A 23,094-nucleotide genomic window follows, 5' to 3' on the forward strand; every position below is an offset into this window, starting at 1 on the left:
TCTTCTCCTGGTTCCAGATAAGCAGCATGTGGCCCTGCAGACAGCAGGCACACACGGCAGGAGGAGAGGGGACTCGAGGGAGGCAGTGGGAGGGACACAGACCCCGCACCAGACAACGGGCTTAAACTGGGACTCCACAGCGTCCCACTGGTGTGACCTTGGGCAGGTTACTGAAGTCGCAAAGCTGCCATTTCCACGTCTGTAGATGGGGATTTAGAACATATTTAACGGGTTTTCTCAGGGGTGAATGAGAACGTGCGCACACTCAGTGAAGGCTGGACCCCTTTGGTGCAAAAGCTGTCACACGGCTGTCCAAACCGTGTGTCCCTGCAGACTGCCGACACACAAGTCAGCCGGGTGGAGACGCTTTCACAGCCGGTCTCCCTACCCCCGTCCCCGGTGGCTTCGCCTTGTCTGAGACGCCAGCGCTTGAGCGGAAAAGTCGGTGATGGACATGAACCCAGGAACCACGCGGTCGGGCCTGCTCCCAGGGAGGGTTGACGAGTCACTGGAGCCTCGGCCAGCCACTCACCTCGCCTGCAGAATGAGGGGACCAGCACGTCCCCACCCAGCTGAGCTCGTCTATACAAAGATGTTTCTGAGAGTCGCCGTAGACCGCGACCCGGAGCCGCTTGGAGGCGGTGAATAATAGCTCTTCAAGTCTGCAGTAACAAACGGCTCCAGGCCGGGCGCGGGGGCTCACGCCTGTAATCCCGGCACTCTGGGAGGCCGAGGCGGGAGGATCGTTCGAGGTCAGGAGTTCGAGACCAGCCTGAGCCAAGAGCGAGACCCCGTCTCTACTAAAAATAGAAAGAAATTATCTGGCCAACTAAAAATATATATAGAAAAAATTAGCCGGGCATGGTGGCCATGCCTGTAGTCCCAGCTACTCGGGAGGCTGAGGCAGGAGGATCGCTTAAGCCCAGGAGTCTGAGGTTGCTGTGAGCGAGGCTGACGCCACGGCACTCACTCTAGGCCGGGCAACAGAGCGAGACTCTGTCTCAAAAAAAAAAAAAAAAAAAAAAAAAAATGGCCTCCAATAAAACTGTATTGCAAAAAATGGGAAAGAAACAGAATGGGAAGAGTAAAAAGGTTGAAGAGGCAGAGCCTGAAGAATTTGTGGTGGAAAAAGTATTGGATCAACGTGTAGTAAATGGGAAAGTGGAGTATTTCCTGAAGTGGAAGGGATTTACAGATGCTGACAACACTTGGGAACCTGAAGAAAATTTGGATTGTCCAGAGTTAATTGAAGCATTTCTTTTTTTTTTTTTTTAGATTAAGAAATAACTTTATTTTTTGTGTGTCAATCTCATGATTGAAAAGACATGTTGCTCTCAGATAGACAAGAGGCATAATTTGAAACAAAATTCTTTCTGAAAATTTAGCTTATGAACTCATTACACTGCAAATCAGAGAAGGATCAACAAAAAGCTGCAGCCAACATTTAAAACTGGTAAAACACTCTATCCTAGGCTTAGTAGCAGAAATTTTGAAGCTTTATCAAAAGCACATCAGCCACAGAATAGCAACAATAGAGGCATTAACTGTTGTGCCTTCAACTTAAGAAAAGTATTTAAAATATCATCCCATTTCCTATAAAAAAGTCATTTCCCAGAAAAGAATTTATTTATTTAATCAAAAGACTGTTAGAACTGGAACACTCTTCTTCCACTTCAGTCTAGGTTTGCCTTTAATCAACATCTCTAGCTAATACTTTGACAGAATTTGGCTTCTCAGAAGTCTGTCATTTAAGCACAGTGTGGAATGGGAAAAAGTGTGTATACGAAGAAACTAGAAGAGTACAAAAAATAGTCACTTCTGAAACTCACTGGTGCTCAAGACATCAGAGGCTCTCTATTAAAGTGGGTCCCATAGGCCTGAGAGCTTTGTGCTTGAGGAAATACTACTTAGAGGTAGCTCTGGTTCTGGTTTATATTTAATTACAATTTGCTGTGTCCTGTCACAGGAAAGTTCTAACATTTTCAGGAAAGTAAAAGCACTCTAAACTTCCTCCTTACCCACCCTATAGCTTCCCCATAGAGAAGGGTAAGAAAAAGCTTAATGTGACTCCACATAAAATAGCAGCTAATTCAGCAATTCATACCTTATAGTTGGCAGGACTAGGAAAGGCAGCCTGGTGCCCCAAGCTCTAGGAGCTGGACCTACAGAAGTGTGGAGCTCTGGTGCGCTCACAGCACTCAGGAAAAGGAGGAGAGGGGACTGATTAGGGTGCACATATGGAGAAGTTCTTTTATGCATTTCATGGCACATTCTGCCACAGCAACAAATCAACCAAATCAGGAAGAAATTTGACTGTACTCTTAGATTTCAAAGTCTGTGCCCCTCATCCACTCCCTACTACACTTCATGCAAGAAAGAATGATCACTATTATCTATTTGAATATAGGGCCTAAGAAGAGGTGGGCCAGTATGGGTACAAACACTATATTCTATAACAAAACACTTTTTGAAAAGATTTATGTAACTTTAAGTATGAAAATGAATGCTTCACCTCTATATAGGTATCATTGTATAGTCTTGCACCCATATGAATATGGTCATGTTTGAAAGAGAACTCAAGCACACACACTGAATCCAAAAGGCAGTTTTACGGGAGATGCGAGTCGCTAATAACTTTGCCCAGAGCATCAACCATGCCACTCTGAGCCTCTCTCCTTGAGTCAATACTCTGAATGTCAAACTGAAAGGGAAAGCATCAAATATTCAGACCAAATTAATTAGGTGCCACAAACTTTACCACTCAGGGTATCATTTCAATGATACTGAAAAAATACCTACTGCCTAAAGTATTCATTTTTAAGAAGTTAATAAACTGAAAATTTCAAAGGAGAAAGTGGTTGTGAGAACCTTCCTCCCACTCCCTCTTCAAATAAATCATTAAATACACTGTCATTTTTATCATAACAATATAAATAATTTCCATCATCCTGAATATTACTTTATAAAGGTATATATTTCAAGAGGCTTTAAAAACATTTTTCAACCCAGCATTTGAGAATAAAGCATTCAAAGAGTTTTGTATATAGTAACACATACATGTGATAAGTGATGATATATGTATATATATTTATATAAAAAACAAACTTGGCCAGAAGTTAAGGCTACCTACAAAGTTGTCCAAGTAAATTATGCTTGTCAAAACAATTACAAAATTAAAATCACACATACATTTTTAAATCATCTAAACCACTGACAAAATAAGGTTCAGCATCTAAAGTTTTCAAATTAACTGCAAGAAAGTGCTACAGACATTTACATTTTCTTAGTATAAGTCAGTGTTCCCACAAAGTTGCATTTAAATTTTTTACCAGCCTCAAAAGTAATACAACTAAAAACAAACTTCTACAATTTAGTACCTAGCACTCTTAAGAGAGAATAGGTTGTAAATGGCAGGCAACAAGCATCATTTACAAGTGTGCTGTCTCACACACCAAAGTCCAGTTCATAATACTGTTTGACCTGACACATGGTTGAAATTCTAAGCCTCAAAAGGGACTGAGAATGAACATTTCATTAATAATTACACATATCAGCAACCACATGATAAAGGTTTCAGGCTTTTCCCATTCAAAGTAAATAATTTAAATATGAAACAAAATAACACCAAAATGTAAGTTGCCTCATTTCAAAACAATGAAAAGTCATTCCTGACATTTGCCTAAATATTTAAATCCTTTAAAAAAAGTATTCTGAACAAATGCTTTTTAAAATTAATTTCAGAAAATATATTTATAAATATAACTCAGAGCCTGCAAGCTTCTCATAGAGTTTTGAACGAACAGAATTCACTAAGATGGAGGGAAGTCATTTAACTCATGTATTATTTTAGAAAATAAACTGAGATGGCTAAATCTATCTTACTTTTAGTTTGGTGTTTTACATTTCCAGTTTGCACATCTAAAAGCTACTTTTATTTTATTTTTTTGTCTTCCAAATTCTGTACAACATATATTTTAGGATGAAAATTTCCATCAAATGGTAACAGGAGCAAGATTTTTAACACAATAATGTTTAATGCTAAGGATGTTATGTCTCTGTTGATCAAAAAGAAAATCCTATCTTAGACTTGATTAAAATTTAGTGTTTTAGGCACTATCTTAATAAAACTAGCACCCTCAATTATTAGCTCATGCCTAAATAGGTTACTTTCAACAAATTACTGAAATAATTTCTCTCTTTTAAAAGAGTTTGTTCCTATTTAAAGATAAAATATATTTATTCACTGAATCAATAGAACATTTTGAGCAACTCATAGCTTTTTTATGAGAGCTGATTCACCAAAAGAAAATCATTTCAATCCTCTACAGCAGAACTTCAGCTATAGAATTTAGGCATCACTGAGAAGTTAGGACAGGTAAAAAGACATTTATTAATACTTAGTGACATAACAGTTTTTTTTAATAACTTTAAACATTATTTCTCTTAATAATTTTTCAGGTAACAGTGTCTAAAGAATACAATTTTTAAGATTAATATACAAAATCACCTTAAGGAATTACTGCAAGATGCTACTTTGCCAGCATGGCCCAGCATCCGTCTTAGTTTGTTTTCCCTTCATCTTTGCTTTAAAAAAAAAAAGCCCAAAACTAAAAACAAAAAAACACCTAGAAGGTGAGGCAGGTGATTGTCTTCATGAGCTATTTGATATAGACAGTGGCAGAAGATGAAGAGAATAGAATGACATATTTAAAAAGCCAACTCAAGCACAGAATGCTTCCCATGTTATGATCCAGTGGAATGCAAGCTAGAAATAGGATAGAATTTAGAAATACGGCTCTGTGTTGATGGGTTAAGGCATTCAGACTCCCCAGTCCTTTTAAAGAACACTTCCTGTTCCTGGAGTTTCCTGGCAAACTCTTCTTCCAGTGTCTTTTTCCTAGGTCTCAATTTCTCTCTCCACTTCTTTAATTTTTGGCTGTGTTCCTCATCTAACTCCTTTAGTTTCTGTGTCTCATGCTCAACCAACAGGTGGCATTTTTCATTCTGCAGCTGAGGCAGTTCTCAGACATTGGCTTCACACTGCAACTGAAGATCCCGCATTTGATTTTCATGTTTCTGATGCTGAGCCATTCTCTCGTTTTTCTGCCTCTTTTCTTCTTGTGCAGCAAACTGTTTAATTTTGTCACAGTCCTGATCTGGCGTAGCTGTTGAGTTAATTCTCAAACTTTTCTTAAACATGGCCATTCGAGTCTTAGCTTCACTGTGTTGAATCTTGGGTAATATTGTTCTTTCTTGAGTCTGCCTGTTTTTCAGTTCCTCAAATAAGTCATTGACTGTAATGCTCCATTTGTTCTGTTTCCTTCTCATGGCGCTTAAGTAGCTGATGTCTTTGTATGAAATATTGATCTTTAAGTTGCTGTTTGAGCAGTTGGTGTTTTTCTTGTAAGTGTCGTTCTTCAAGCTCCCAAATTGCAGCTTCTCGAGCTCTCATGAGCTGTTGCTTGTTATTCAGGCACTTGCTCTCAATATTGGCCAACTCTGCCTTCTGTTGTTGGATGATCTTTTTCAGAGAGCCATCTAATTCTTATTGTTGCTTCTGAACAAACTCTTGTTCTTGAGCATGCTGGCTTTCTGCAAGTTCCTCTTTCCTGCATTCCATGAGCTCTTTTCTCAGCTCTTTGGGTGCCTTCTCCACTTCATTTATAACCTCCTTCTTTCGGTTCTTTAGTATGTTCTGAAATTTGGACAGCTCTTTCTCTTGCTCTCCTTTGATGCGTTTGGCTTCATCCTGCAAGCGATTTGTGTGTTCTTGTTCCAGACGTTCAATAGTCTGTTTCTGCTGGTTTTCTAGTTTCTCGATTTCCTGGTCATATGCCGCTTTTTACTCATCATTTTCTGCTCAAAGCGCCGGAAAATTTGTTCTCGTTGTTGCTACAGTTTACTATTAAGCTGTTGTTGGGCTCGTTGCTCTTCTTTTTGAAGAAATCTTAATTCCCGAAGTTCCTGACATCTAAGAAACCTCAATTCTTCACTTTTGGAATCACTATCTGTAACTGTCTTTGACGTTGTTACACTCACTTCTACACCATCAACCATAAATTTGCGTGTTTTCTTCAATGCTTTCTTTTGTCTTCTTGTTTCTTGTAAAGATATTGATCCACTGTCTTTAGTTTTACTGAGGAAGCTAGAGACGGATAAATTCAAGTCAATGCTGCTGTTATCAGCAGTAGAACCAGTGCCTGAATCAGCATCATGTTCCTTTTGATTCTCAGATTCTGGAAGCAGCATGGTTTCATTTTTTGACAAAGCACTGATTTCTCCTTTATTTTCTGCATCTCTAGAGTTGATATTAATACTGGGTATTAGAACAGGCTGAGGTTTACTGGGCTGTGAAACTGCAGTAACCTGAGGTTCTGTTTTAATCGGCACTTCACATGGCATTTCTTTTTCCTCTGTATCTATCTGAGTAGTGGCTTTATGAGCATCCTGAATTTTACCTCCTAAAAAGTCTTTTGGTCAGCATCAATCACTACATTTCCAACCTCTGTTTTTTCTGTGCTACTTCATTCAGTAATTTCTTCAACCTCATTTGTCCCTAGTTCTTCACTGGTCTCCAATATGTTCTCTGACTGTTTATTAATTGTTCCTTATTTTTACCTTCTACAGATTTTTGATCTATCTCATTAATTTCAACTAGTTCTTTAATAGAAACTTCCTTAGTACCACCAGCCTCAAGATCCTCCTCAGGCTTCCTTATTAATTTCTGGTCTACTTCAATCACTTCTTCCCCATCATTACTCTGAGTATCCTCAGCACTGTTTTCAACAACCTTCTGAACATCTACTCCCTCGTTTATTTCTACCACATTACTTGTATCGTTGATGACATCTTTTTGAGTTTTGTCATCTTTTCCTAATTTCTCTTGGCTGTCTTCCTTTTTAAGGCCAACTTCACTATCAATTGCTTGAATATCTTCCTCTTTTTCTGCAGTCTCTTGAGTAACTGAATCTATTGTTTGAATAAGAGTATCTTTAATTTCTTCAGATTTTATAAGCCTATTTTCAAATGTCTGTTTCTCTTCCTGATCCCTTTCTTCCTCAGATTTTAGATTATCTTCAATGTTTGTTTCTAAAGTTATCACTGCATTATTCTCTTTTCCTTCACTGACTGAATTAGTGTTCACAGTTTCTTGGTTTCTTGTATCAGGTAGATTTTCAGACTCAGGTCTCTTCTCTCTCCCATTCTCTTTGATTACTGTTGTTCTATTATGGAGTTCAGCCATAGCTTCTAAATGAGCATCATCAACAAGTTCATTAATTCTATCCATAGCCTTTTCAGGTTCACCAGTGGTAGGTTTTTCAATAAGAAATTTGTTGTTGAATTTATCTTCAGAAGTATTACGTTCTGTCTTTTCTGAGACAGATTCCAAAATACAAGCATTTTGAGAAAGTTTGTCTTCTTCAGAGGTGGCAATACTAAGATCAGAGGAGGCATGCTTATCTGAAGGTATTGGCAGAGAATTTTCTGCTTCCTCATCATCATCTTCCTCTTTACAATCTTCAACTTCTGTTACTTCAGCCTTTGCCTCTTGTTACTGTTGGTTCCAATAAACCAATCTGAGAATTGATTGCAAGGGATGCTGCAGTAGCTGAGATGTATTCCACCTAGCATCCACATTCTTTTCCAAGCATTTCTTTAGAAAGTCCTTAAAATTTGAAAACCATTTTGATGGCTGTGCTCAGTAGGGGGCTCAGATTTTGCTATTTTTAGCAGCACTCGCATTGGATTTAATTCATCATGAGGTGGTTCTATCTCAGCCATTTCTATTAAAGTAATACCCAGGGACCAAACTTCAGCTTTGTAGTCATAGGGTCTGTCCTTAGATGTTTCACACATGACTACTTCAGGAGCCATCCAATATGGTGTGCCAATAAAGGAATCTCTTCTTTGAATTGTCCTCGTGTTTTTAGCTGATACTCCAAAATCTGCCAATTTAATATCTCCATCTAAAGTAAAAAGAATGTTGCCAGCCTTTAGATCTCTGTGGATGATTTTATTATCATGTAAGTAGTTCAATGCCTCTAAAGTCTGTTTGCAAACTACTTGTATTTGGGACTCAGTTAATGGTCTCTCAAGTTCAAGCATCACAGCATCTACTTCTCCACCTGCACAAAATTCAATAAGGATCCAAAGATTATTCTCATAATAGAAGGCATCTAGAAGCTTGACTATATTTGGGTGATCACAAGATGCTAATATATCAATTTCAACCATGTAGTCTTCAAGTTCTTCAGATTTGGTGTCAATCACCTTTGCAGCAGCTAAAAGGCTGGTCTCGTTATTCTGGGCCTTGTACACTTTCCCAAAGGCTCCGTCATCCAGTTCTCCTATAATCTCCCTAAACTCCTCGGGGTGCAGGTCCCTCTTCACAGGTTCATACTGCCTCTTCTTCTTCTCACTCTCCAACTTGAAGATCTTACGGAAATTGAAGAAGGACATTTTTCCTTCCAACACAGAGTTCCTTGCATTTAACGGCTAAAATCAATAAAGGGCAAAGTTTCTCCTCCCTCCTCTCCTGCACGCAGCCAGCGTGGGGTCCCCCGGCTCCCACAGCTCCGGCCGGCTGTCCCCCAGCAGGCGGGGCGGCGACTCGGCTCCGGCCCACGGTGGGGGGCCGCGCGGGTGGGCGCCTTGGCCCTGGCCCACCCTCTGAGGGGCGGCACCTGCCTGGCCCGAGTGTCCGAGCTGTCCAGACGCCCGAGTCGCGGTGGCTTAGGCCCGTGTCACGGCGAGTCTCCCTGAAGCATTTCTTAATTCTCAAAGAGCTGGTAAAGAAAAAGATGGTACAAAAAGAAAATCTTTATCTGACAGTGAATCTGACGATAGCAAATCAAAGAAAAAAAGAGATGGTGCTGACAAACCAAGAGGCTTTGCCAGAGGTCTTGATCCTGAAAGAATAATTGGTGCCACGGATAGCAGTGGGGAATTAATGTTTCTTATGAAATGGAAAGATTCAGATGAGGCAGATTTGGTGCTGGCAAAAGAAGCAAATATGAAGTGTCCTCAAATTGTAATTGCTTTTTATGAAGAGAGACTAACTTGGCATTCTTGTCCAGAAGATGAAGCTCAATAATTGTTTGCATTGTTTTTTATATATATTTATATATACACACACAATCTGGGGCTTGGTTTTTGATTTACTAATGTGAAGAAATAACTACATCTAATAAATCAAGTTTGATACATTTGTTTTGAAAGTAGTATTGAGAGAATTGTTGGGGGGTGCATCAATAGCACTGGTTACTTTGAACAAACAAAAGCTTTCGGTAGTTGCTTCCTTTATCAGAAAAGGACATATGATACCATGGTATATTATTTCCTCTGCATTAGAGAACAGCTTTTCTAAATGCTAGGGGAAATTTCCATAGCCATTTTTCAGTCAGAACTTGTGTTTAACTCATGCCTAAGGACCATTCTGGGTTTTTTAAATTTGTTTTTGTGTGTGTATACGTAAAATGCATATGTAAATGATTCTCTTTATTTTTAAACATTCACCAAAACAAAAATCATGGGTAAGCCCATGTGTCTGTGATGCTATCATTCTGAGCAACCTAAGAACTGAAAATTTTCCTGAAGCTGTAACATTTCAAACTAAATAGTTGGTTCATAATTAATTGGATAATTTAAAGGAAGCCATATTAGAATCCGTATCTACATGTATATTCATATAAATGCAACATTGTGTTTGCAAAATTCCTAAAAGGAAAAGCTTTATCGCTACCAAAAATCTCCCCACCCAGATGAGGAAACTAGACAAATTCTGGTGTGTTCTAATACAGTAAACAAGACTTAGTTAAATGAACATTAAAGATTCCCCTAGTGAGCAATTCTTTTACAAAAACTTGAAATCCCTGTGCTGCATTGACTAAAAGTTCATGATTAATGGAATAGCTAAGGCTTGGCCCATGGAAACTTATTCAGATGGTTAGAAATGTTGGCAGTTTCAGACCTGCTGACATAAATGAGTAAACAAACTTTTTGTAATCTAAACTATTGACCTGCATGTTTTTTCTTACCCCAACTCATTTCTTACATGTAGGCTCAATCTTTTCAGTATTTGGGTTACTGGTTCTGCAGAAGCCAGGAAGAACAGCCTTGTAGTAATCAGAATGGTATCCAACTGTATACTGTTTATTGTAAATACTGGTGAACAGCGGTCAATAAATATTTTTATATCCCTAAAAAAAAAAATGTTTCTTAACTGTAAACCCCTGGACAGCTGTAGTAACCTAAGACTGACACTGGCTCAGGGTCTCTCCCCTGCAGGTGCCATGCCCTGCGACTGCCCGTGTCTACCAGACCGAGACAGCCTTGGCCTCGCAGGAGGAAGCGGGGCCCAACCTCTGCGTCGTGTGAGGCCTCTCTGTGGCAGGTTGGCTGCTGCCTTTCGTCTTGTACATTCTGTGAAGAGAACATATTTTTAAAAATAAAATCAATCTTTTGAGGTGGTAGTGAGTGATTTGTGGGGCTCTCAGAAACTAACCTCTTCTCCTTATAAGCACTGAATGAAGCCGAAAGAAATAAACTTTTGCTCTCCGGAAGTTGTCATCCTTTGTTTGAGCTGGCCACCTTTCTATTTTCGGGGCTCCTGATAGGGTCTCCAGGAGGTGACCCAGGACGAGAAGTGTCTGAGGAGCTAGTGGTTCCCGAGGGTTCGCTCGAGCGATGCGTGGTGACAGATGGGGCCTTGCTGAAGACTAACCCACGTTCTGGGGGGAGCCTTCCTCCTCTGGTTCTCCTCTTCAGAATTCATTCCTCCTTCTACAGGAGCCCACGGACCTTATTTTTAACTTTTTTTTTGTTTGTTTTTTGAGACAGGGTCTCACTCTGTCACCCAGGCTAAGGTGCTGTGGTGCCATCATAGCTCACAGCAGCCTCACACTCCTTTGCTCAAGCGATCCTCCTGCCACAGCCTCCCGAGTAGCTGGGAGTACAGATGTGAGCCGCTGAGTCCCGCCCGTCTGTCTTTTGATTCACCTTTTTGGTCAGTTTGGGCCCCTGGCAACTCTAGCCTGGTCTGGTCTTGTCACTGTACCTGCGGGATCTGGTCACCGCAGACTCAGCGGTCAGGGAGCGTGGGCTCCTCCGCTGTGGCCCGGGGCAAGTCACTCGCCTTCTCCAGGTCTCCGTCTCCTCACCCACTTCTCAAGTGAAAACAGAACCAGGTGCTGCTCCACTGCTGCCGTGCGAAGGGCATGAGCTGGTGCAGGCGATGTCGCTAGAAGCGTCTGGAACACAGGGCCCCTCAGTGCGTGCCGACGGCACCCGCAGCGCAAGGCGGGAGCCTGGCCGACAGCAGTGTGACCAGGGCCCGCCGCCCTCCTGCCGCCGCCCAGCCCCCCGGGGAGGAGAAGGGCGTCCTGTCCGGTCCTGCCCGCGCTGCTCCTGCCGCTCTGATGGCCCCGGCGGCAGCAGCCCACCGGTCCCCAGGGCAGGAGATTCCAGTCCTCGGCTTCTCCCGCTGCCGTCGCGTCCCCTGACTCTTCCTGGCAGCGTGCCCCGGCTCAGCCTTGAGCCCACCTTCCCACCCCTCGCCTGCCCTGGCCCCACGCCGGGGCTGCGGGCCTCTCTGCTCCTCCTTTGACCTCCCAGGATCTGCTGTCCCGATCCTGTCCCCAGAACCCGCTCTGGTGGAGGAGCCGTGGCCCGGGACACTTGGCTCCACCGAGCCCGCCATCCAGACCCAGGGTTGCCAGAAAGGGCGGCGGCACCACCCCCTCCAGGGAGCCCCCCGGGCCTGGAGGAAAAGCTGCCGCTCTGAGAGGCCCGGGAGGCTGTGGAGTCGGCAGGGGCAGCCCAGGAGCTCCCGGGCCCCACACGGCACGTGCTGCGAGGGAGGCCAGCGTCCTTCCCTCCCGCCTGTGGGTCGGCTCCGCCCCGGCCCTGCCCGTGCAGGGCCTCGCGTCTTTGGGCCTTTCTCTCCTTCGTGCCGTGTGGGGTGAAGGCCCAGGAAGGTCGCAGGACACAGGCCCGGGGCTAGGAGCAGCCGCCAGTGTGGATGTGAGCACACTAAGGCATCGCCACACGGCCCAGAAACATCCAGGCTGGACTCACTTGCGTCCCTGGATGTCAGGTGCAGGCAGGGGACACCCGCACCTGACCGGGAAGCAACTGCTACAAACCCTGCTGGGCGGGCCGCGGGTGACAGCTCGCTGCCGCAGTCCTGCCTTGCCTTCCCCGGCTGGTGCCCTGGGACCCTGGGGAAACAAACCGCATGGAGGTTTGTAATAACTTCCGACCGCTGTGAGTGGTGACAGGCAGGTAACTGCTCAGCGACTGGCTGTCTCCTGGCCGCGGCCAAAACCCAGCAGTCTCAGCGGGCGCCGCCTCCCCCATCCGAAAAGAATGGTTTCCGCTTCCCCGTAAGACAAACATCTGTAAACATTTCTCCTTTGATGTCGCTACGCTAGTCCCAAGTAATCCCCCCTCCACCCCGGCCAGCCGCAGAGGAAGAGGCTGCTGTCACCTGAAGCGGGGGCGGCCGGGACGCTGCTCACTTGCGCAGAAAGAGCCGGTTCTGCGCAGCCTCCGCGGTGGCCCTGGGGGACCTCGCGCTGCTCTTACTTTTAAACTCCAAAGTCCATCTTGGAGCTAAAGCCCTCTTTCCCCACGAGATGCCGAGGGTCGTGCACGGTGTGAGGGACAGTGTGGACCTTGGACAATGACCCGTAACCCCAGAGGCAGCAGCAACGCTGGGAGCTGCCCGCCCGGCCCGCGAAGCGCTGGGAGGTCCCTTTAGCTCTGAGCGCGGGGACCGAGCCGCCCCCTCCCGCAGCGCCGCCGCAGCTCAGCCTGGGCCTCAGCGTTCTGTCTGTTTTTCCCACAAGCACCCCACTTTCTGATCCACTTGGGTTTGCTAGTGGTACTGTTTAAGCGGAACCCAAAAAAATGTGGGGAAAAAGCTTTAACAATCAAATGAAGGCGTTAATATGAATCCTAAACGCTCACTGTGTTACTCTTTGCCTAACGTACACATAAAAGATGGAAGGCAAAACAGTAAGACGGAATCTTTAAAACTCGAAATAGAAAGGTCATCCTCTACAAAGCTCATTTGGGCTGAGCTGCTGCGAAACTCCCTTCTGAGGGTCAACGCTAGCGGGGACTAAAGTTCCCCCCAGCACCGCCTTTCTGTTGCCCTTCTCCCTCCTGGACCCCGTCAGAATGTGTGTGGGACGGCGCCGCCACAGGGGCCTTCGGTTCCCTCATCTGCTCGTCCCCTTGTCCCTGTCCCTGTCCCTGCGGGGAGGGGTCCCGGCTGCAGGCACAGCAGCAGCAGATGCTGGGACACTGAGTCCTACAGGCTGCCCTCCCACCTCCCACCTCTCCGCTGCCTTCTCTGTCACACGGCCAAGAGCAAAGCCTCCTGTTGCTTTCTATTCTACCCTCCCACGGGGCACCAACCCCCACAGCTCAGCAATGCTGGCTGAAATCCACTAAACTGATTTCCCAGTCCCCCAGCGGTTTGTGGCAGCAGTCTGGAAAGCACCGGCAGGCCGAGACACTAACGACAGGGTGTCAGGGGCCCTCGCCAGGGGGCAGGGAGGAAGGAAGGCTTCCTAGCTCTTGTTCCCACAGACGGGCTCCTCCTGCCCTTTGCCCCACCTGCCACCTGCCACTTGCCGGTAAATAGCAGTTTAACACCCCGAAGTGCCTTTCATGCAAGGACTCACTGGATTAGGAGGAGCCAGCGGGAGCCTAAAGCAGATTAAGGGGAGACAAAGGAAGCTTTGGGGTTTATCTTCAGCTTTCCTGTTTCCAAGAGCTCCGCTCTCTTCCTGTGCTCAGCCCCAAGCATCAAAGGGAGGGACAGAAGGGAGGGACGGAGAGAAGGAAAAGGAGGGAACCCTGCCCACCCCCTCACCTGCTGAGGCCAACCAACACTAGATGGTCACCTCCACCCCTAGCCCCACTCATCCTAAGGTGAGCGTGGCCTTCCTGCCGGGGCTGAGACAACTTCTTTTTCTCCCTTCCTCTGTCCCTGCCCCAGCCCCTCCATCCCTCCCTCCCTTCTCTCTCCCCTTCCTCTCTCCATCCCTTTCTCCCCTCCTCCATCCGACCGTCCAGTGTCCAGTCCTGGACACCTTGGGGAGGTTCCTTCCCTTCCCGGATCCCTGTGGGGCTGGGGCTGGAAGGCGCAGACGGGTCGGGCAAGCAGCCGCCCTGGCGGCCGGGCCTCAGCTTCAGCCAGAAGGTGGTGGCCCCAATGCAGAGCTGCCCTCTGTGCCTGGCTCAGCTGTCTTCGTCCTGGTGCTAATGGTTCGCACACCTCTGTGTCTCCTTTGGTTTTTCAGACTGCAACACTAAATGTGACCCCAACAGCCCTTGGGCTCCCTGTCTCACAAGGCCAGGCTGGGGGAAAGAGGAGGTCCCTGTCAAGAGTCTCCTCCTTTCACCCCCTCCCTGTCTGGGTGTTCTTCCGTCAGCTCTTACATCTGACGCTCATTGTCAACAGGTCCCACGTTGTGTACAGGCGCCGAAGGGACAGATGACTGGAAGGGCGGAGCCCATCCGGCCGACTTTCCCTCCTTCGCTGCATCTCTCTCGGGATTCTCTACATTTCGTGTTTGAAAAGGAGGGCCCTGGGCACTGTCCCTGGTCACAGTGGAAGCTTCGTTGACCCGGAAAGACACCAAGCTCTGTCATCTCTGCAGCCCTGCTGCTGACTGGACGGCGGATCCCAGGAAGGGAACACGGGAGCCAAGGCCGGCAGAAGAGCGAGGCTGGGTGGGAAGACCTGCTCCGCGGGAGGCTGTGAGGGTTCTGGAAGGAGCCCACCAAACCGTGAGCTCCTCAGGAGAAACAATGAGGTCAGGTCTTGAGATTCTTAGTGTGGGAGGTAGAAAGGGGTGGGTTGGGGTGGGGGCGAGGTGGGCATTTCTCTGCCATTTTAGGCAAAGAAGAAGAGTTATTCACCCCCCCCTCCCTAGCCTACATGTGTGCACAAGCACACACACACAAACGGGTAAAAAATAGTAATCCACCAGACTGGTAAACTAGCTGTGGAAAATTCAAAATGGTTTTGGGTAAAGTTCCAAGGAAAGGAGGAGTGTGGCTGCACAGCAGGCTTTCTCCAGAAGGATTCTGGGCCCGTCTACAATTGCCGTCCTTCAGCTTCTCCACAGAAACACCAAAATGGCGTCTGGGTGGCGGCCACACTGGCGTGTCCACGCGGGTCACTGCCATGCACACAGCAGCCCACCCAGGGGGTTTGTGTTTACTCTGCCGCACGCCACAATGGTCTGAGGAGGCTTTCAGCCAAAATAGATATGGCGACATGCTAACACAGGATTACAGAGTTTGCTGAAGGACAGACATCAGAAAACTGGCAGACTAGGAAGCTCTAAGCTTTCCTTTTCCCACAGAACATTAAAAAATAAAAAGAAATTTTTTGAACCACTTTTGTCTGAGTACTGGAAAACAGTCAAAGGTTTACAGCAACCAAGTGAATGCCCGATCAAGAAAATGCCATCTTCAAAGTGAAAATTTCTGTTGTGTTTTTACTTACCCTGGTCCCACCTTCTTCCCAGTGTGGTGGCTGTATCAGTCTTGAAGCAGCAGCAACCAGCCTCATTTCCAGTTCCTTCCCTGGTGCTGAAAGAATCAGAGCAGATATTACTTGCAAATTGTTATGCACATCTCTTCTATACTGTCTGGGAGATACCTGAAGGACTGACTCACTAATCTGTGTCACATAGCACAGAACACACACAGGTGGGAACACAGAGGGACAATGTTCATGAAAGCTGCAAGATGACTGCAGACTCACCGATGCCTGGGGTGAAAGATTATGAGTAGAGACATACAATAGACCACCTGAGGCCCAGACTGGAAGCTGGAGTGAGACTCTGAGAAATTGGGATATTCAAAAGCAGCTGTGTCTGCAGGGGAATTTACATGCTCAGGGACAACGTGTGCTCACAAAGTTCTGAGAGGACCTAGACTTTCACCTCATGCTGATCCCTGGGCTCTGAGCAAGCTTCACTGATTTTGAAGGAGTGCACAAAGACAGTCTGCAAAGACCAGGAGACCCCTTGGCCTTCAAGGAAATCTCTGTCCAAACATTAGCTGAACACAAAGTCAAGGAACAGAGACTTCAGCAATTACACATGACAAGGAATAGTCTTATAAAAAAAGTTTGGAAAAGTCTCAAACAAATGGACTGCTGCTACATGCTTCAACAATTTTTACAAAAACCAGCAACCCCTGGAGAAGGTAAAGATTCTGAATGTCAGAGTTACCACATTATAACAGTAAGATGCCCAATTCTCTCTCTCTCTCTCTCTCTCTCTCTCTCACACACACACACACACACACAAACACCACAAGGTATACAAACAAACAGGAAAACATGGCTCATTCAAGTAAAAAAATATTAAACAGAAACCATTCCTGAGGAAGCCCAGACATCAGACTTACTACACAAAAAAGTTTAAAACGTGCTCAAATAACTAAAGGAAAACATAAGCAAAACCACTAAAGGAGATCAGGAAAATGATATATGAACAAAATGATAATATTAACAAAGAAATCAGAATTTTTGAAAGTACCAAACAGAAATTCTGGAGCTGAAAGTACAACAACTGAAATGAAAAATTCACTATAGGTGTTCAACAGCAATTTGATTTCAGCAGACAAAAGAAAGATGAGTGAACTTGAAAAAAGAACAAATGAAATTATCTCATCTGAGGAGTAGAAAGAAAAAAGAAGGAAGAAAAGTTAGCAGAACCTAACAGACCTGTGGGGCACCATCAAGCAGAAAAACACACGTTATGGAATTCCCAGAAGGAGGAGAGAGAAAAGCAAAACAGATGATTGAAAGAAATAATGGTTGAAAATGGCCCACATTTGCTTCTACACATGAATTCACAAATTTAAGAAACTTGAACTCTAAGTAGAATAAAGTCTGAGACCCATACCAATACACATTATACTCAAATTGTCAAAAGACAAAAAAAAAAAAAAAGAATCTTGAAAGTAGCAAGAGAGAAGGGACTCATAACATACAAGAGACGCCCCAAACGATTATCAGCAGATTAATCATCAGAAACATTTGATGTCAGAAAGCAGTAAGAAGATTTTTAAAAAGAATAAAGCAATGGGAAAGTAGTTTAAAGTACTGAAAGAAAAATAATTTGTCAACTGAGAGTTTTATACTCCAAAAACTGTCTTTCAAAAATATGCAAGAAATTAAGACATTCCCAGATAAACAAAAACTGAAGGAGCTCATTACTGGCCCTATAGGAAATGCTAACAGAAGTTCCTTAAGTTAAAATGAAAGAAAACTAGACAGTAACTCAAAGCCCCATGAGGACAGTGCTGGGAAAGGCTCCTTCATTTCCAGCGACTGCCTTCCCTTTGGCAGGGAGGTGAGAAGCCTGGGTGGTGGCAACTAGGGCAGGGCTGGGTCTCTCAAGCCCCCCAGGGCTCATCTCACAGCAGGAACTCGGCCCTGACAGTCCACATCTTCTGGGCCTGAGAGCAGGTGGAAGGCATTTCACTGCAGGGTCAACAGCACACCTGCTGTCACTCCAGCAGGTCCAGTTGATCTCTGACACATGTAAAGCAAGGTGTGAAGATAAAAATAAAAGCTTTGGAAGCTGCGTTTAAACAGGAAGCCAGTCCTACCTTCCAGCACATCCCCACACAGACACCTCAGAGATAGTGCGGGTTTGGTCCACACCGTCCAAGAAAGCAAACATCGCAATAAAGCAAGTCACACCAATTTTTTGATTCCCGGTGTATGTAAAAGTTGTATCTATACCAGACTGCAGTCTATTAAGTGTGCAATAGCACTGTCTAAAAACAAAATGTAAATCCCTTAATTAAAAACCACTTAATTGCTAAAAAATGCTAGCGATCATCTGAGCCTTCAGTGAGTTGCAATCTTTTTGCTGGTGCGGAGTCTTGTCTTGATGGTGATGGCTGCTGACTGATCAGTGTGGTGGTTCCTGAGGGGCGGACGGCTGTGGTAGTTTCTTAAAACAGGACGACAATGAGGCCAGGTGTGGTGGCTCATGCCTGCAGTCCTACCTAGCACTGTGGGAGGCCAAGGCAGGAGGATCACTTGAGGCCAGGAGCTTGAGAGCAGCTGGGCAAAACAGTGAGATCTTGCCTCTTCCAAAAATAAAAAAAAAAATTGTCTGTGCATGGCGGGGCACACCTGTAGTCTCAGCTACTTGGGAGGATCGCTTGAGTCCAGGAGTTCGAGGCTGCAATGAGCTATGATCACCCCACTGTTCTCCAGCCTGGGTGACAGGGCAAAACCCTGTCAATCAATTAATCAATAAAGGAAGGAAGTTTGCCACATTAACTCTTTCTTTCACAAAAAAAAATTCTCTGTAGCATATGACACTGTGGGTAACAGTAGAACTTCTTTCAAAGTTAGAGTCAGTTCTCTCAAACTCTCCTGCTGCTTTATCAACTAAGTTTCTGTAATATTCTAAATCCTTTGTTGTCATTTCAACAGTGCTCACAGCATCTTCACCAGGAGTAGATTCCATCTGAAGAAACACTTTCTTTGCTCACCCGTAAGAAGCAGCTCCTCATCCGTTCAAGTTTGGCCATGAGATCGCAGCAACGCAGTCCCATCTTCAGGCTCCACTGCTAATCCTAGTGCTCCTGCTATTTTTGCCACATCTGCAGTTATTTTCTCCTCTGAAGTCTTAAATCCCTCAAACTCATCCACGAGAGTTGGAATCACCTTTTTCCAACCTCCTTTTAATGTTGGTATTTTGATCTTCTCTCATGAATGGCATCTAGAATGGTGAATCCTTTCCAGAAGGTTTTCAATTAACTTTGCTCAGATCCACCACAGGAATCACTACCTATGACAGCTGTGGCCTTACAGAATATATTTCTTAAATAATAAGACTTGAAAGTCGAAATTACTCCTTGATCCACCGGCTGCAGGGCGGACGTTGTGTTGGCATGAAAACAACATCAATTTCCTGGTACATCTCCATGAGGGCTCTCGGCTGACTGGCTGCATTGTCAATGAACAGTGACATTTTGAAAGGAATCTCTTTTTCTGAGCAGTAAATCTCAACATTGGGCTTAAAATATTCACTGAAACACGCTGTAAACAGATGTGCTGTCACTGCTGTTTCACCGACAGAGCACAGGCAGAGCCGAGTCGGCCTAAGTCTTAGGGCCCTGCGGCTTTCACAGTGGCAAATAGCACCGGCTTCAGCTTAAAGTCGCCAGCGGCATTGGCCCTGACAGAAGAGTCACCTGACCTGTGAGGCTTTGAAGCCGGACATTGACTGCTCCCGTCCAGCTGTGAAAGTCCTGGATGGCACCTGCTCCCGACAGGAGGCTGTTTCATTCACATTAAAAATCTGCGTTGAGCGTGGCCGGCAGTTACCTTGGCGAGATCGTCTGGACAACTTGCCGCAGCTTCTGCACCAGCACCGGCTGCTTCCCCGTGAGTTTTACTAATGTTGTGGAGACGGCTTCTCTCCTTCAACCTCGGGAACCAACCTCTGCTGGCTTCCGACTTCCCTTCCGCAGCTTCCTCTCCTCTCTCAGCCTTCACAGAACTGAAGACAGTTAGGGCCTCGCTCTGGATTAGGCTTTGGCCTAAGGGAACGCTGTGGCCGGTTGGATCTTCTGTCCCCACCGCTAACACTTTCTCCGTGTCAGCGAGACTATTTCACTGTCTCATCACTTGTGTGATCGCTGGAGCAGCAGTTTTCATTTCCCTCAGGAACTTTCCTTGGCAGTCACAGCTTGGCTGACTGCGGGGAGTCAGCTACGCTCCCCGCAAAGAGGTTTTGTCTCTTTCTTCGGGTCAGGTCTCTAAGTTGACCACGCCAGTTTGCAGGGAGTTAACTACGCTCCCCGCAAAGGGGGTTTTGTCTCTTTCTTCGGATCCGGTCTCTAAGTTGACCACGCCAGTTTGCGGGGAGTTAGCTGCGCTCCCAGCAAGGAGGTTTTTCCTTCCGATCAGGTCTCTCAGGCAGGGGCCATCGCAAAGGATGAAAAAATAGTAGGAAACAGAAATAATAGTAATAATACACAGAGCCAAAGATATAGTTTATAAAGTAAAGGTTTATGAAAATAGATAAAGGAGGGTATCCGGATGGGGATATTTCCTCCTGCCAAAAATATATCCCAAACTGAAAATCCACACAGGTGTTATATAGGGTAGATACAAGCTCCTGTTGCCCAGGGCAACGGGATTCACATACTAACAGGCAGTTTGCTTTAGGGTCAAAGTCTTCTAAAAGGCTACTACAGATCCTTCAACTAACTCTAACTAGGGGAACAATGAGTTGTAAAATCTTCTTGGGGCAAACTTCTAAGTTTTCTGATAAGGCTATTACTTTAGCAAAAACCAGAGACATCTTGGCTCTCCGGTGATTGTGTTCTTGGAGACAGAGATGATCTCAGAAGTCAACATGAGCTGTGCTTTGTGTTAATTACTTTAACCGCATGGCTCCTTCTGGGCCCGGCGTGGGCATTAGCATATCTCTCTGATCAGCTCTCATCTCCGGGGGTCCTTGCCAGCTCTGGCAACCCATGGCTCTAGGAGAGGCCTGCCTTGTCTTTCAAAACAGGTGAGAACCTTAGGCCCAGTTTGCAGCTGTCTCTTTGAAGTGCAGCTTTTACTGACCAAGGAGAGGCCCTCCTGAGATGAGGCAGCTTTTGAACTAACACATTTCTTTTTTCTTTAAGGCAAAGCCTTATGTGACTTCTGAAATCAAATCTTGTCTCCGGAAATACAGGGGGCATTTCTATGACTCAGTATTCTTAGGCTCAACAGCTGACCTCGGAGCAAGCTGTCACCTGTCTTGGCTTCAGACTTGCCTTCCTTGCTAAATTTAATCCTTTGTAGCTTTTGACTAAAAGCGAGAGACGTGCAACTTCCCTTCCCTTGAACACTCAGAGGCCCCTGTATGGTTATTAATTGCCCTAATTTCTATTTTTTTATGTCTCAGGAAACAGGGAGGATTGAGGAGAGGGAGAGAGATGGGAGACTGTACTCCCCCCACAACACGACATCAATGCAAAACAGCCCTCGGAATGAACCCCACCTCCAGGGAGGAAGAATGGTGCTGTGAGATGCTTGGCCTCAGACCCGTCTCCACGCTGGAGCACCCACGACAGTAGACACAGAAGCTGGAAGGTGGGTCTCTGTGGAAGGAGAAAGGTGGCAGTCTCGCACTTCCCACCCTCTGCCTGTCACCAGCTAGTGCAGCACTCTCGCTCCCAGGCTCCCTTCTCCCTCCTCACCACTCATCCCTCCCGGCTCACCTCTCCTGTCTCCACTCTTTGCAGGTCAGGACCGGCCCTTTCCCCTCCACCCTCTGTGCAAAGCCCAGAAGAAATCTGAAAGTGACACGGGGGGAGGCAGCTGTTGAGACTGACAGAATCTAGGCAAGAGAACACCCTCCCGCTCCATGTGGTTTAGCAAATTTCCAGAGAATACCGCGGGATGACAGCGCCAAAGTGTCACCTTGTAATAAAGTGCTCTCATACCTAGAACCATTCTCTGGGCTCATCTCTCCCAAGAGGCTCAGGAGTTGTCCCCTGGACACCTGGTTCCCGACCCTGCACTCTTAGGACTCAGCTGCTCTCACTCCCGACACACGGGAACGAACTTCTTTGAACTGGTGACTTTGCAAAGCAACGCTATAGCGGGGTGAACAGAATTGAATTCATACTAAGGTATAGAATATCGGCAGGTTATTGAGCAATTAAGTTAAACATAATTCTGGAGAACTGCAGTTGTGCGTCAACTTTAACCCTGCATGTACAACACTGCGCTGTGAGCCTGTTACTAACTTCCACCCCCGCTGGCCCCCGCCAGTGGCCTGGCCCTGGTTTGTCCAGGCCCATTGCCTTCGTTACCTGTCTCTGTCCTCCTGTGTGTCCCAAGCTGGTCCAGACAAGCCCGGGTGGGATTCGTCTCCCGCGGTGTCTGCGGACTGGCCGGCTGCAGAGACTGTTCAGTTCTCCGTTGCTGCAGCTGTGAAAGTACAGAACTCCCTCCTTAAGCACATGGCACTGTCAAACAGGGTCACAGTCCCGCACCTGGTGGTCTCGTGCCTGTGCGAAGGATGACAGGCCTGAGAGTTCCCCTGTCTGTGCTCCCCTGAGTGTGCATGTCCCCAAGTCCCCCTGCCGCTGTGAGACGCCTCTGCCAGAGGAAAGGCCCGGCTGGCCCCCCACAGGGTGGACAGAGATTCGCAGACCTGGTGGGCGCCAAGAGGGGACAGTCCACCCTCCCGCCGGGGCCCCCGCAGGACCCGATTGGGCCAAACAGAAGCCTCTTCTCTGGGTGATTTCCTGTCTGTCCCTCAGTCTCAAATCCTCCACGTGCCACCTGCAGCTCAGACACCAGCGCTAAAAGGTAACTGCTCTGGACAAAAGGCTGCTTCCCCGCAGTTGGGGGTTTACCATGGCCTTTCCCAGCGTTAAGTGCCGGGGACACACAGGAGGATGAGACTGTCAACGAGACCTTGTGAGGAATGATGCCTGAGAACCGTAAGGACCCACCAACTGGCGTTGAACAAGGAAAGCGCCCAAAGCACTGGGGGATTTTCGGTGCCCTCCCAGGTGTCAGTCTCCAGTTCACTCTCCTGGTAGATTACGTGTAGGACGGAGGACCAGGTGGAATCTTCTTTCAGTGTTAGGGGGCTACGCGGTGGCTCACGTGACCTCCAGGGGCCTGAGCCAAGGGGGAGGAGCAGGCAGTGGGTCCCGAGCTGAGTTCATGGGTGGTTGTCTGCTGCGGGGTTAGACGTGGGGAACCCCAAGTGCATCGTTTTATATGCTAGGATACAATACCAGATCTTGTGCAACTAAGAAATTCCATTCCTAGGCCAGGCGCAGTGGCTCATGCCTGTAATCCTAGCACTCTGGGAGGCCGAGGTGGGTGGATGGCTCGAGGTCAGGAGTTTGAGACCAGCCTGAGCAAGAGTGAGACCCCGTCTCTGCTAAAAATAGAAAGAAATTATCTGGACAGCTAAAATATATACATAGAAAACATTAGCCGGGCATGGTGGCGCATGCCTGTAGTCCCAGCTGCTCAGGAGGCTGAGGCAGGAGGATCACTTGAGACCAGGAGTT

At 46.4% G+C, this 23,094-nt stretch overlaps 1 protein-coding gene, 1 long non-coding RNA gene and 1 pseudogene across 2 annotated transcripts; 1 reads left to right on the plus strand and 2 right to left on the minus strand.

Moving 5' to 3' along the window:
- Positions 1-1,029: 1,029 nt before the first annotated feature.
- On the plus strand, positions 1,030-9,312 carry LOC123629798 (chromobox protein homolog 3-like). The gene is made up of 2 exons (XM_045539180.1): positions 1,030-1,241; positions 8,755-9,312. The coding sequence occupies exons 1-2, from the start codon at positions 1,030-1,032 to the stop codon at positions 9,092-9,094; spliced, it is 552 nt and encodes a 183-aa protein (XP_045395136.1). The 3' UTR covers positions 9,095-9,312.
- LOC123629797 lies at positions 4,586-8,471 on the minus strand (annotated as a pseudogene).
- Positions 9,313-15,582: 6,270 nt separating the features above from the next.
- Positions 15,583-21,571, minus strand: LOC123629792. The gene is made up of 4 exons (XR_006732255.1): positions 21,502-21,571; positions 21,277-21,351; positions 21,057-21,156; positions 15,583-15,612 (listed from the first exon to the last, which is right to left on the minus strand). It is a non-coding gene; the product is annotated as an uncharacterized LOC123629792 (long non-coding RNA).
- Between the last annotated feature and the right edge of the window lie 1,523 nt (positions 21,572-23,094).

The sequence above is a fragment of the Lemur catta genome, unplaced genomic scaffold (genome assembly GCF_020740605.2).
Source record: "Lemur catta isolate mLemCat1 unplaced genomic scaffold, mLemCat1.pri scaffold_43_ctg1, whole genome shotgun sequence".
Taxonomy (NCBI): domain Eukaryota; kingdom Metazoa; phylum Chordata; class Mammalia; order Primates; family Lemuridae; genus Lemur; species Lemur catta.